This window comes from Macadamia integrifolia, chromosome 4 (assembly GCF_013358625.1).
Source record: "Macadamia integrifolia cultivar HAES 741 chromosome 4, SCU_Mint_v3, whole genome shotgun sequence".
Taxonomy (NCBI): domain Eukaryota; kingdom Viridiplantae; phylum Streptophyta; class Magnoliopsida; order Proteales; family Proteaceae; genus Macadamia; species Macadamia integrifolia.
Genome location: NC_056560.1, coordinates 20,363,601 through 20,377,903, shown reverse-complemented (window position 1 = coordinate 20,377,903; position 14,303 = coordinate 20,363,601). Strand labels below are relative to the sequence as shown.

At 36.2% G+C, this 14,303-nt stretch overlaps 1 protein-coding gene across 3 annotated transcripts; it reads right to left on the bottom strand.

The window, feature by feature from the left end:
- LOC122075654 (MADS-box protein JOINTLESS-like) lies at positions 1-13,818 on the bottom strand. Of its 3 annotated transcripts, none has more exons than XM_042640772.1 (9): positions 13,475-13,816; positions 13,126-13,315; positions 3,413-3,491; positions 2,699-2,760; positions 2,318-2,417; positions 2,170-2,211; positions 1,106-1,147; positions 590-741; positions 1-310 (listed from the first exon to the last, which is right to left on the bottom strand). In XM_042640772.1, exons 2-9 carry the CDS (start codon positions 13,305-13,307, stop codon positions 298-300), a joined length of 672 nt encoding a protein of 223 aa, XP_042496706.1. In that variant the 5' UTR covers positions 13,308-13,315; positions 13,475-13,816; the 3' UTR covers positions 1-297. The 3 variants fall into 3 exon arrangements, with proteins under 3 accessions (XP_042496706.1, XP_042496705.1, XP_042496707.1); XM_042640771.1 differs by having other exon boundaries at positions 13,556-13,811; XM_042640773.1 differs by lacking the exon at positions 1-310 and having other exon boundaries at positions 586-741; positions 13,556-13,818.
- Between the last annotated feature and the right edge of the window lie 485 nt (positions 13,819-14,303).

Below are 14,303 nucleotides of genomic sequence, written 5' to 3'. Positions count from 1 at the left end.
TTGACATCAGTGCCCCATGCATTAACTGAATTATTATCGCACACAGATATTCCCCCATAAAGAAGCGAATATGCTCTCTCTTTTTTTTCAATACATACAACAAAGATTCTACTGTAAGAAGACTAGCCATACTGTAATTTTGATTGGTTGGATAGCAATATAGATACTTGTTTGCATTCTTTTCGGAAAAAGGAGGAAAAGAAAAAACACTAGCTTCACTTTAAGGGAACATAGAGAATTTAGAGCCTTCCCCTTTTGCAATTACAGTAATTTGATAATTTCCACCAGCACCGTCCTTCAAATTCCTAACCTGCAGGAAATAAACACCAAAACAAGAAAAAAGAGAAGTGGATAGGTGATATTGTAAGTGCTCAAGCCAGGCTGAGACTTTCTGGTTGAAACCTTCTTAACTCATAGCTGGTATCTCTTAATGTTAACGTGGTCCAGTTAGTAATGATTTGGGAAGTCTTGATTTCATATTTTTCTTTTGTTATTGTTTCCCTTCCTTTAATTTTGTTGTTAATTAAATAACTCTCCCACGAGGGAAAAAAAAAAGGGAAAAGAGAATGAGGGTAAAATTAGGACTTACCCCAGCTTCAGAGACGTATCAGAACTGTCAGAATCTTGAGGTGGACCAACAGAGCTACAGATATTAGTAACAGATTCTGATGATTGGCCTTCTTCATAGATTATGTTTTCAGATTCATGAGGGACAAGGAAATGGCCTTTAGACATGTTCACCTGTTACCAAAAAAGTTTTCAGCTTCAAACTAAGTAGGAGGAAATAAATGGGAAAAAACCAACTATAGATTGTTGGATAGTATTGGTATTTTCAAAGGTCTTTAAAGAGAGTGCAAAACAATCAATTTGATGGTCTACATGGCATATAAAAGTGGAAAAAAACCCTGTCGATCATGCATTCCCTATTGCCGTACAGGAACTGTGTCTAGGCGTTTTCTATGTCAGATTTGTAAGATTCTTCCTCTCACTATTGGAAATTTGAGGGGTCCAATAATTTTTGGCAAAAAAAAGGATTATGAGTAAAGAGTGACCTAATCCCCATTGAAAAGATAGAATGACTGAATTTAATATAGTGAAAGCTCACCAGCTGTCTCAATCGCTCATTCTCCTCCTCCAATTGTGATCCCTGCATTTTTATTAATGTTAAACATTAAATATCAGGGAAATGGATAAATGATAATTATGGTTTTAGGAATCGAATTGAAATTAATATTCGTCTTAATCAATTCTAATATTTGCCTGATACCGTGTTGATGAAAAACATTTTTTTAATCAAATTCAGGAAAATTTCTATCCAATCCAGGCTAATACAGATCGAATTGAATCGATATTGGCCTTGTAATCCCTACCTCGATTCTGTCTTCTCAAACCTTGATGACAATAGCACATTACCTCATATACAACCTTACAAAGTTATCAACTAATTATCAATATTTCCCCAGATAAGTATTTTGTTCGATTCATAAGATGACAAAGGGCATTAAGGAACCAATTCTGCCTGCATAGACCTTAGGGAATATGAATTTTATACATCCTAAGCCTAAAAGTGAAAAAATGACAACATAGAAGACAGCAAAAATGGTCAGAATTAGAAGTGAAGATGGCCAAAACTACAGTAAAACCAACAACTTTTTCCACTTCAATTCAATCTTACACATGAGGCATAATTAAACTTTAGCTTAAACTCTGTTCAAACTGAACAAGCCTAGAAGGTTATCAAGTTCTAAACTGCACTCATCATCCCTTAAAGGATGCCGTATCCAGTGCACAAGTCTCTTGTCACTGCGAGATCTGGGAAGGGTCATGATATTTGTAGTCTTACACCACTTTGCAGAGAGTCTGTTTACCCAAAAGATGGAAATTTCTTCATTCCATGAGTTACAGTATAGATCTCATTATTGATTCCACTCCTTATTGAACAGATATCTAGTTTTTGGATATATGCCAGGCTGCCTCTTTGGATATCTAATTTAAGTCATTTTGCTGGAAAGGTGATAAAGCCCCAGTATACATTCTTACTGGTAAATTAATCTTGATTAATTCCCAAAAAATAATAATAATAATAATAACGTGAAATTATAACTCTTATTTTACTATTTAATCAAACACCATGCAGAGCTTGAAACATTTTGAAGTTAGATCCCTGACCTTTCTCTGGAGTGTGCTGATCTCCTCAATAATTCTTTCACCCTAAGAAACCATATTGAACTCAATATGTAAGACCATGAAATTCAAATTAGGGTTAAGTAGCTAGTGAAGATATACTGTAGTTTTCGGAAACGAAATTGACACCAACCTTTCTTTCTATCACACGACCCAATCCGGTTTCGAGGGATTTCTCTAGCTGCTGCAATTCCTCTATACTTAACCACTGCAGATCTTCTCCCCTCATTCTCCTAAAATGTTCAAGATCTTTCAGCATTAAAGATATGCTTGTATTTATTTAACATTTAATACAAGAATCATTCTCGTATGATCTGATCCACACACATGGAATTCATCACTTAGTTTTTCTTATGTGGATTCCGTATGTATGGATCAGTCGTGTACAAGAATGGTTCTTGTACGAGCACTTGATTCACTCTAAAAAACTATAGGCATATAGGAATCGTTTTCTTTCCTCATCTGTTTTGGGTAAAATGTTTCATAGCTTTATCAATTATTAATAATTCCATACCTCAGTTGATGGCTCTTCTCAGCAACTTCCTTGCTCAACCTGGCATAGGTGCTGTTCTCTAGCTAAAGAGACACCGGCCATGTCATACCAGTCAGATATTGATAATAGATAACAAACTAAACTGTTGTAAGCTACAAGAGGGAAAAAAATCATGAGCCATAATCTTTGCAGTAATAAAATATAGGGAAAAAGATTGTTACACTAGCTTGGTACAGTTCCTTTATACCCTTCATACATAATAAATAATAGGGTCCACATTGACATTCTTTTCCACGGTTCTCCCACCATACTAGGGTTTACAAATCCCTCTAGGGTTTTGGTATATTCCCAAATTACCCTCCCTATACCCCCTCACACATCTCAAGCCCTGCTATGAATGGGATTCCCATTCACCGTGGACACAGGAAAACTCAGTCCTTTTCAAAATTAGAAAGCTAGGGGAATCATAGGACAAGCCATCAAATAAATCCACAGAGCAAGCCGTGCAAATTTTATGAAGAAATTACTCCATATATGATATCACTAGCAACCGTTTAGGTTTTGGACCTTGTTTGAAGGAACTTAAACAAGATTATGAGCTAAACCCATTTCCCTTCGCATGCAAAATGTAAATGCCTACCAGATGATGCACATTATAGAACTAATATCCAATTCACGGCTTCACAGGAATGATACAAAATGGTTCAAAATTTTACAATTTAAGGATACACTTACCTGCAGCTCAAGGGAAGGTTCGTTCAGTTTTTGGAGGTTCTTAGAATGCAGACTACGCCTATCCACTGTGTCCTTGATACTGGGAAATACAAGATAATGACAAGAGTTAGTTCTAAGAATCCAGATAAAAGAACTAATTCCATTCAGCAACTCATCATCAGAACCTTGACCTACTTTGGGACTAGAAACAATTCTCATGATTCTTTAAAGGCACACAAACTATGTACCACACATCAAGGTATGGAACAGATGCCATGAAACTCAGGGAGGTTAAGGCATCGTCGAAGGCTTGCAATCTGTCCACATCTGGAAATGTTAGTTCCTTGGTACAATAATGTAAATCAGAACTTGAAACCATCCAGTGGGGGTTCATAATGATAGTACTAATCTCACTTTGGCTGAGGAAAGATGTCTGTCCAATAAACTTAAATCTCCTCTCTCAAGAAGAGTTTCTAAGACAAAAATCCAGAGTTACTTGGTGGATTCTAATTTGGCTTATTTCCATAAATCCAAAGAGAACGACAACTCTATCAAAAAGCTTAAACCTAGAGATGACGGGGACCTTGTTATTTCTGAAGAAATTAAGGGCCCATTTGATAACGTTTTTACTGTTTATGTTTCAAGAAACGGCAGAAACATAAATTTCCGTTTCTAGAAACATAAACGAAATTGAAGTTGTTTGATAAGTCATGTTTTTAGAAGTCGATGGTAACCAATGAAAGAATTGCCACAAGTCGTTCCAGAAACAACGAAACAAGTTGAACTTGTTTCACCTGGGTCGTTTCTTGAACCATAAATAAGTAAAAATTTATATTTCTATTTCTAAAAATAAGTGAAACGAAACAGTTTTATCAAACGCTTTTTGCTCCGTTTCTGCTGTTTCTGGAAACAGAAACGGCAGAAACACGTTTCTTGAAACGTTATCAAATGGGCCTAAGAATGAGATGGTAGATTCAAAATTACATTTAGTCCTATGCACTTGCCGGTTAGAGAGCATACTGCAGATGGGCTTCTCAACAAGTTCCCATCAGAGGATCAAATTTCAGAAATCCAGACTATGCCTTTGGAAGAGGAGATCCTAGTAGTACTTAGGTCAATTAAGATCTAAGAAGAATAAATCCCCTGGACAGGATGGATTTAGTCTGGATTTCTTTTTGGATGGCAGGGATATTGTTAAGGTATCTCGTAGTGCAAAGTTTCTTTTTGGATCCCATTAAATCCAACATATTAATCACTCCTTCATTTCCATAATCCCTAAGGTGGAGGATGCTGTTCAGTTACTGATTTCCATCGGACTGCTTTATATAATACCATCTATGAATTCATTGCTAAGATCTTAGAAAACCAATTGAGGAGGGTTGCGGATGAAAAGATGAGTGTTAATCAATCTTCTTTCATAAGTGAGAAGTATATCGGACAACATTCTCCTTTGTACTGAGCTTGTTAGAAGTTTCAACTAGTCTCTTCACGCCCTTAGAACAACAAAAATAACAACCATAATCTTATCCCAACTATATGAGGTCGGCCACATGGATCCGATATGGTATAAAGAAAATAATAAGAATAAAAGGGAAACAAAATGGAAGTCAAAAGTTAGTAAAAGAAGGTAGCATGAGATGAGAGAAGTCAAAAGAGCATCACAGGTTCATCCCACCTACAAGGGGTCGGCTACACAAGTCTAGTTCTCCACATTACTCTATCCTTAGTCGTACTAGGATCGAGCCCTACTATATGCATATCCTTTCTTACCACTTCATTTATAGTCATTTTAGGCATGCTCCTACCTCATCTTGTTCCTTCTAAATGAATGTGGTTGCTCTTCCTTACTAGGGCATCTATAGGTCTCCATTGTACAAGGTCATACCACCTCATCCGGCTCTTGCAGCGCTGTCCTGGATCGGTGCAACCCCTAAATCGTTTCTAATATAATCATTCCTTGCTCTATATCTCTTGGCCTCACCGCATATCCTTCTCAAAATCCTCATCTCTGCCACCCCCAATTTATTCAAATTACTCTTCTTGACTTTCCAATACTCCGCACCTAAGTTGATCGTATTAATGTCCTGTAGAATTTTTCTTGAGTTTGGCTGGCATGCGTTTGTCACATAACACTCCCAATGCACCTCTCCACTTCATCCATTTCACTTTAATTCAGTGAGAAATATAATCCTTTATCACCCTCTTTGCTAAATATTGAGCCCAGATATTTAAAATATTCACTCTGTAGTAGCTCCCATTCTTCAAGTTCCATCACTTCATCACCTCTCCTAGTTGGGCTGTAGGTACACCTCATATACTCTGTATTCGTCCTTCTTATCATAAAACCTCTAGATTCTAACCTTGATCTCCATAGCTCAAGTTTAATATTAATCTCTTTGACTGTCTCATCTATCAAAACGATATCATCCGTGAATAACATAAACCATGTACCTAATCTTGGATGTGCCTGGTTCAGTCATCCATGATGAGTGCAAATAAATACAAGCTTAGGGCTGAACCGTAGTGTGACCCAATTGTAACTGGGAATTCGCTACTTTGACATTTAGTCATTTTAACACTTGTCACCACTCCCTCATACATGTCCTTAATTGTATCCATATAGTTATTCGAGCCTCTTCTCTTCCCTAGGACATGCCAAATGAATTCTCTAGGTACTTTGTAATTGGATTTCTCTAGAAAATACCATATGGAAGTCTTTTTGTGGGCTCTAAAAACTTTCATAAGCCTCCTTAGAGGGTAAATAGCTTTCATCGTGGATCTCCTTGGAATAAAATCAAATTGGTTTTCCATCACCTCTGTTTTCGCTTTAAGGTGGGTATAAATAACCTTTTTCCAAAGTTTCATGGTATGACTCGTTAGTTTTATGCCTCTATAGTTGTTGTAGTTCTAGATATCACCTTTGTTCTTATAATTCGAAACTATGATGCTTCTCCTCCAATCATTTGGAGAAAAAAAATATTCACAAAGCTTCTGATTCTTTGCGCTTGGGATTTCTAAAGCAAGTTATTGTGCAATTGAGATTCCAATTGAATCACCTAATGCCAAACCCCCTCAGATTCTGATTTGCATACGAAGTTCCAACTAATATTGTGGAGGAACCTATTATTGTCGCTGCCTTTCCAAAGGAGGCATTCATTATGGACTGTAGCTAATGAGCATTAGTAGAGGAAAGCCCAAAAGCTCATGACCAGAAGATAAAGGAGGACTTCATCACCAACCAAATAAGCTCCAACATGCTTGCATATGAAAGGAATTTTAATTTCCATATCTGAAGCTTCTTCCTGAGAGAATCCAGGATAGGGGTGTAATGGTGGACCCTCAATCTAAAGGCAGAGAGGGGGAGGCCCAAATACTTAATGGAGGTTGAACTAAGGGATCCCAGTGATCCTGTTAAAGTCTCTTTGAAACGACTTATGCAAACCCCAGCCAAGAACAAAGAAGGTTTACTTTTATTCACCAAGATCCCTGACATAGTGGTGAAAGAGTTAATTGTAGCCCCACACAAGCTAGGGAGGACGGATCACAAGTTTTAATTCGTTGTATTAAGAAAGGTGATGGATCCCTCCTATCAGATCAAGGTTAAAAAGCTCAATATTTTACGAAAGCTTTCACAAAGAAGGCAAAATGGCAAAGTTCCCAAAAATTGCCTCATGTATTCCTTGCTTATAAGTAGATGGCTCAGATAATTTCATGCTAAAGTCACTTCCATTTCCTGGTGAGATTGAAGTTGCGGTATGAGATCTTGATCCAAAAAGCTCTCGAAGACCCAATGAATTCCCTGGTGCTTTCTTCCGAAAATGTGGGGACATTATTGGAGGTGATGTTTGTTCTACAGTTCAAAATTTCTTTAGTGAGGCTAACTAAAGGAGTTAAAAACAACTTTATTACATTAGTTCCTAAAGATGAATGAGTTATTAGTTTGGATATGTTTAAGCCTATTTGTATGGGAAACTTTTTCTACAAACTAATTGCTAAAATTATGGACAACATGCTATTTACTCTCCTTCCAAAATTGATATCAGCTAACAGGGTGCTTTTCAGAAGGGAAAGGTAATTTTTTCGAATATTAGTTTTGCCTCTGAATTAGCTAATGCATTGCATAAAAGTACTCATGGTGGAGGTATTACTCTAAAACTTGACATCTAAAAAGCTTATGATACTCTCTCTTGGGAGTTTCTTTTTTATGTGCTTCGTTCTTTTAGATTCTGTGAGGTGTGTATTTAAATGGATTCAACAAATATTTAGTTTCTTTTCGATGGAGGTCGAGTTGGTTATTTAGGTGTGGAACAGGCTCTCCAACAAGGTGATCTCTTACTCCTCTCCATCTCATTATTGTGAAAGAGGTTCTTTGATGGTGTATTTCAGCTCTAAGATATGAAGGTGAGATTATAAATTTGTTAGGTCCGAGTTATGCATGGCCCCCAACTCATCTTATGTTTGTAGGGAAAGTCACGGCTATGAGGAAACAAATAATTTCAGAAGTGTTGGGCTTCCTGATCTGCAAGTTCCCTACTTGTTATCCGGGAGTGGAGATTTCAAAAGTAGGATGAAAAAAACTTTATTTTACTTTTGATGGATAAGTTAAAGCCAAATTAACTTGTTGGAATGGTAGATTAATCTCTATGGCAGGAAGGATTCAGCTGGTAAAATTGGTTACGTCTAATAATCATGTTCATAATTTCTCAGTTTACAGGTGCCCTCTTCTCTTATTAAACTGACGGAGCGATGGATGAGAAGTTTCATCTGGTTAGGGGATCTGGACTATGCTAAGTATGCAATAGTGAAATGGGATTCCATATATAAACCTATAGTGGAGGGAGGTTTAGGTATTCGAGAGTTATGGGATGTGAATAAGGCCCTCCATGAGTTGGGTTGGTCTATTGAGCATGGGAACCCAATCCTTGCATGTCACTTTAGGGCAAAATATGTGAAGGTGGATGTATCTCTCAATCACATATCAAGGAGTTTGTTTCAAGTAGGGAAATGTGGATCGAAGATTGATTATTGGAAGGACAGGTGCCTATGTGATTTTTCAATTGTAGAAAAATCAAGGCTTAATCCTCTCATTTTTCAGAATTTTAAATCTAAGGTTTATGTCTTTATTTCTCACTCCCAGTGGCCCTTCCTTATATGCAAAAAATTTGTGCCACAATCAAAGATATCAATCTTCCTCATCAGGGTGTCGAGGATATATGTGTTTGGAGTCTCTCTTAGTCGAGGTTGTGCTTGTTTTCATCGGCTTGAGATTAAAGCTAGAAGTCCTGAAGTTCCTTGGAGCAACATTAATTGGGCAAAATATCTTTGATGCATTCTATATATGGGTGGAGCCTCAAGCATCAGAAGCTTCCTACAGATGATTTAGTTTTTCAAGAGGAAGTTTCATTGGCATCTCGATGTAACTTCTGTGATAAGTCCGTGAGAGCTTCAACCATATTTTTCTTGAAAATCTTGTCCTACTTGCTCTTTTTATTCAAACCCCTTTATGTGGTGGAAAAGAAAAGCCTCAATCTGCCCTTGGGGAAGAGCATCGATCTAGATGGCAAGTTTTGTCCTTCATTTTTCCCATCTTTGGTATGAAAGAAACCGCCATCGACTTGAAGGGATAATAAGTTCTATTCATAAAATTCTAGAGATGATTACAATAGATATTGTTGATGCAGACTCACTTATGAAGTGCTCCATGAAACCAGCTGAAGATCTTCCAATCTTTAGATGTTTGGGGATTGTCTTCCTGCCTCCCCAACACTTCAAATTTTTGGAAGTTCTCTAATGTAAAACGGATGTGGGGTGGACCAAATTGAATATAGATGGATGTTCTCCTGGCAACCAGGGTAATGCTAGAGCTGGTGGTATAATCTGCTCTGGAATCATGAACGTAAACCTATAAGTTGCTGTTCGGATGAATACTTGGGGGTGTTAGGCAACTTTGTCGAGTTCTCAGCTTTGTTTTGTGGTTTTCTCAAAGCGAAGGAGGATGGTTTCCAGAATTTATGGATTGAAAGTGACTTCTACTCTATGGTGGTGAGCCCAAAATAACTGCATTCCATAGCCTTTCTTTCAACAATGGCTCTTTTTTATTCCATACATTCCCTCCTCCTCTTGGAAAGTTACTCATTGTTACAGAAAAGCAAATCCAGTAGTGGGCGCTTTGGCTAAATGTGCAACTAGACATAAAGCTTCTGTCCTTTAGCTGATCTCCCATCTTTGTTTTTAAGGAATAAGGTTTATTGTGATGCTTATGCAAGATCAAGATTTCGATTTGCTAGCTACTAGTTTTATTTTATCTCTCTAGTAATAACAATGCCGAAGGTGGAGTTTCAAATCTTTTTTGTTAGTGTCTTTCCGTCTGAATATGTCTCGACACTAATTCTGTAAATATTTTTTATCGTTAATATTTTCTTTGCTGACTTTAGAAACAAAAAAAAAAATTGTGCTACCAGACATTAATTGATCTGCTTGGACTTCAAGAGGCTAGGGCAAATCATAATAATTAATGTCGACATATACGCCAACATATTTCCATTTCTACAAAGACTAACACCGAGGTCAGATAAAGTATATTTACCACAATTTTTTGTGCAAAAATTAATATTTCTTAAATTCTAGTTAAAAATACCTAAAAATACATAATATTTACACAGTATATGAAAACGTATGAGGAAACTTGCATCATATATTTAGACATAATTTCTAACAAGATATTTATTATTTATTTTATTTTATAAAAAACATACACTGCATTTTTTAATCATGAAGTTATCATTTCAAGGTCTTTTATATACTTCTATAAAAGAAATGTTGAAGAAAAGAGACACATTCAAGCAACTAGTTGTCTATTACTTTATTTTGCGGCCATTACACTTTAAATTGGTGTGTAGATGCTACCATACAGCATGAGATTCATCCAAGAAAAAGAAAAAAAAAGTATCTGAATATTAGAGCAGGTTATGCTACTTATATTCACCATGTATCCATCTTTATTAAAGCATTATAAATGGGCATCCTGCTTATGTAATAAGTTGTCCATGCATAATGGTGCTTATTTTCGTCACTTTAAAAGCTCCATTAAACTTCCTAGCATTAACATAATCTCTCTTTTTATTTTTTTTATTTATTTTTAGTTAAAAGGCCATTTGCATTTAAAATATGAGAAAAAAAAAATCTAAAAGACAAAGAGTTTGTAAACTTGGAGAAAAAAACATCAGCAAAAGGCAAGACCTATACCCCATCTTCGGCATTGTTATCAGCAAGGATTAACATGATATTTTGCATATTTCAATAATTTTTACAAATATGTTGACACATTTCAACTTATTTCGTCTCCCACATGCACCAACAAAGACCAAACCTCTATTTAATATCTTGGTCAAATATAACTTCATGTGCTTAGGAAGCTTTAATAACATCTACACCATTCGATGTGGACAAAAAGATTGTGCCCAAAAAAAAAATTCTTTTTAAAAGATTTATCTATATTATTAAAATTAAAAACAAAAAGGAGAGTACAGATTTAACGTCTAGGCGTACCTGTTGAATACCAAAAAAAAAAAAAAAATTGACCCCCGACCTTTGACATTGCCATTAGCAAGAAAGGTCTAGTCCACCAAACAAAGAAATTACCTTGCAAAACTGAATCCATGCTTTCCTATTATATCTCTTTCAATTTCCTCTTTGATATGTAAAGAAAAATCTATCACTGAAGAGGATATACTGGTTTTAGCAACCTCCTTTGCTAAGAAATCAACAATTGGATTGACTGTCCGATAACAATGGATGATCTTCGATTGTAATAAATGATAAGTAGGGTTGAATAGATACCCATTTCTGCCATCAGAATTACTTACACAACTGTATTTTCATATTATGTTCAATATGATGCTTAAAAGATATCTTATATTGGATAAAGCTTTTAGACCAATCAATAACTTTGGAGTAAGCTTATCCTAATGGTGTAGATTTGGTCCATGTATACTTTAACTTGAATTCAGTATACCTGTGAAGGTCAAGGATTTTTCACATTTGCACCACCTATATAACTGATTGTCTGTTATATATATGTGTGTGTCTATATATATATATATATATATCCTGTTGTTATTTATTGAAAATTTTCCTATCTCATGCATCACCTCACCCAGTGACTCATTTAGAGTGGCTTTCTCAACAAAAAGAAGTTGGTTTCACAAACAAAGGAAGGCTTTCAGACTAATTAGTTGGAATCAATAAAATGTTAAGTTAGCTAAGCTTCTCAGTATTTCTAAAAAATGTGTAAATATTGTTCTCATTTCAGTGGTCAGATATGATGCACTATGCAATAAGAAAAATTAATTGAGATTACAGAAAATGGAAGAATTACAACAAAGAGATGGCATTGCAGCATGGAAAAGGAAAGATGGGAATTAGCAAAAAAATGGAGGAAATGAAATACATAATAGCAGTACATTGCAAGGAGAAGCCCTAGCTTATTCTAATATTTGGCTTTTCCATTATTGCTGACTATGTACAAAGGTTTTCTGAGAAAATTTTAACCAAACAATTTCATGAAATTTACACCATTTATGAACTTAAAAATTAAAGGGGCATCTTTTCTTTGGCCCATAGAAAACTGAAATTAAAAAAGGCTATATTTTTTATCCTTGGAAATAAACTAAGAATCTTCCATTACGTGGAACATTTCCTTTCCATATTCTTTAACATCTTTGCATAGGTTGTACTCTACCTAAAAAAGAAATCTCTCTCTCTCTCTCTCGTGGGTATGGGGCTATACCTCAAAACTTGTTGACTAATTGAAATTTCCCTCCAAACCCATGAAAGGCACACACCTATTTGCTATGATACTAAACTTGGGCTGGCCAGTCTACATTTCTTGAATCTGCAAGGAAGGTTCAGAGCCTGAAAGTAGTATATTTCAGCTAAGGAAATCCTGACAACCCTACTACACCTTTTCATCAATTTTTAACTGGTTGACTTCTGCCCTTATTTATGTTGGATTTCAAGTACTTGCAGAGATCATAGAGTGAAAACCTAAGAAGCCCTTGACAAATAATATCTAAAAATGCCACAAACCCATATTAATCCTTAACCTAAATGAAAGATGGGACATCTAAAAATAACAAATCCATTATGAAATCCCTTATTTCATGTAAAATAATACATAGACCAGACGCTAAGGAAAAGAAAACAATTTCCAGTACTTTAACGTCCATCAAGAAGTTTCTGAGTCACTATATCACTTAAAAGCTAGAACATCTATCTAGAAAAGGAAGCCGTAATCTTTGGGTTTGTACGATAATGTCTCCGAACCACTCCCAGCTTAGTATGCGGTAAAAAGATACCCCCTCCCCCCTACTAACCCAACTCCATCGGCTAGAGCGACTTACTTCGAAGTGAGAAAAAGATAAAAAAAGAATCTAAGTGCTGGACTTGTGAGATTTCTGTATACGAAGCAACAAGTGCAGCATAGGTTTCGCTGCACCCAAAGCTTCTTCTTTCCTATTCCTTTTTCAGACTTACCTTTCATTTCCAGAAGATCCTCAGAGCTAAATGATCGATTATCTGAACTTCGAAAACCTTCCGATGAAGTTTGGGAACTCAGAGCTCTCCTTACCTTCCAATATTGGCATAGAATAACATAGAAAACATGCATTCATCCTAGAGAGAGACTAAGAGAAGGGAGAGAGAGAGAGAGAGAGAGAGAGAGAAAGAGGAATTACCTTGAGCTACCATACTCGAAGAGCTTTCCAGTTGAGGAGAAAATAATGAGAGCGACTTCAGCATCGCAAAGGATGGAGAGTTCCTCAGCCTTCTTAAAAAGCCCTCTTCTTCTTTTCGAGAAAGTAACCTGCCTCGCCGTCGCGTTATCGATCTTTTTAATCTGAATTTTCTCTCTCGCCATTCTTATTTCTGCACAGAATGAAGCTAAATCTCAAACCAAACCATGCTCAAATGCTAAGATCTGCGATGATATTTATACAAGGAAAAGAAAAAGTAAAAAATGGGTTCAGGTCAAAAGAGCGGAATTTTTCCTAATTAAGCGAAGAATCTAGCTAGCACAAACCCTACCTTTGAGAAATGGAGAGAAAAAAAATCAATAAAGAAAAAAATTGATCCAAGTGAAAGGAAAGAAAGCACTGAGATACCCACCAATACGAGTTCGGAAAAGTGTAAACTTAATCGAGAGAGAAAGAAGGAGAGATGGAGATTGGCCGTTTCTATCTGGTTTTGTTCAGTTTTTCCGGTGGTATTTCCGATTACAACATCAGAAGCCCGCCAACCAATGGCTTTAAGAGAGAGAAAGAGGATGTGTGGGTCAGTCTGGGTGTTCGTGATGATGCTCGTGTGTCTGAATGTGAAAGTGAGAAGAGAACATATTGAGAAGAGAAAAAACCCTTTTTATAGTTAAACAGAACTCAATGTCTCTTTCCTTTCTCTGCAGTCTTTTCACATCTGGGTGGAAAAATCTTGGGAATAAATAAATTCAAAATTATTTATTTAAATATTAAAAAAATTAAGGCTTCAGGAGATCTTGATTCAGGAGGAGGAGAAGAACTATGAAGAGTTGAATGGGAACGAATGAATATTAAAAAAAAAAAATCTTTCAAATTTTTGTGGACGACGGCTTTCCGTACAAAGCCATGCCGCCATCAATGCAGCGCTATAATTATGCAGTTGTCGCAAGGAACGCATTGTAGCGCGATAAATTGAAAACCAAAATTATCGTGATACGATATGTTACTGTTTAATATCGATTAGGTTAAGGAACAGGGCTTAAGGAATCGGTATTGACAGCCGGATCTGACACTGATACCGATACTCTTTTTTCTTGATTGATACGGTATGGATGAAGGGTATAATAGTCAAATACGGTATGACATTTTGAAAGTTTTGACAT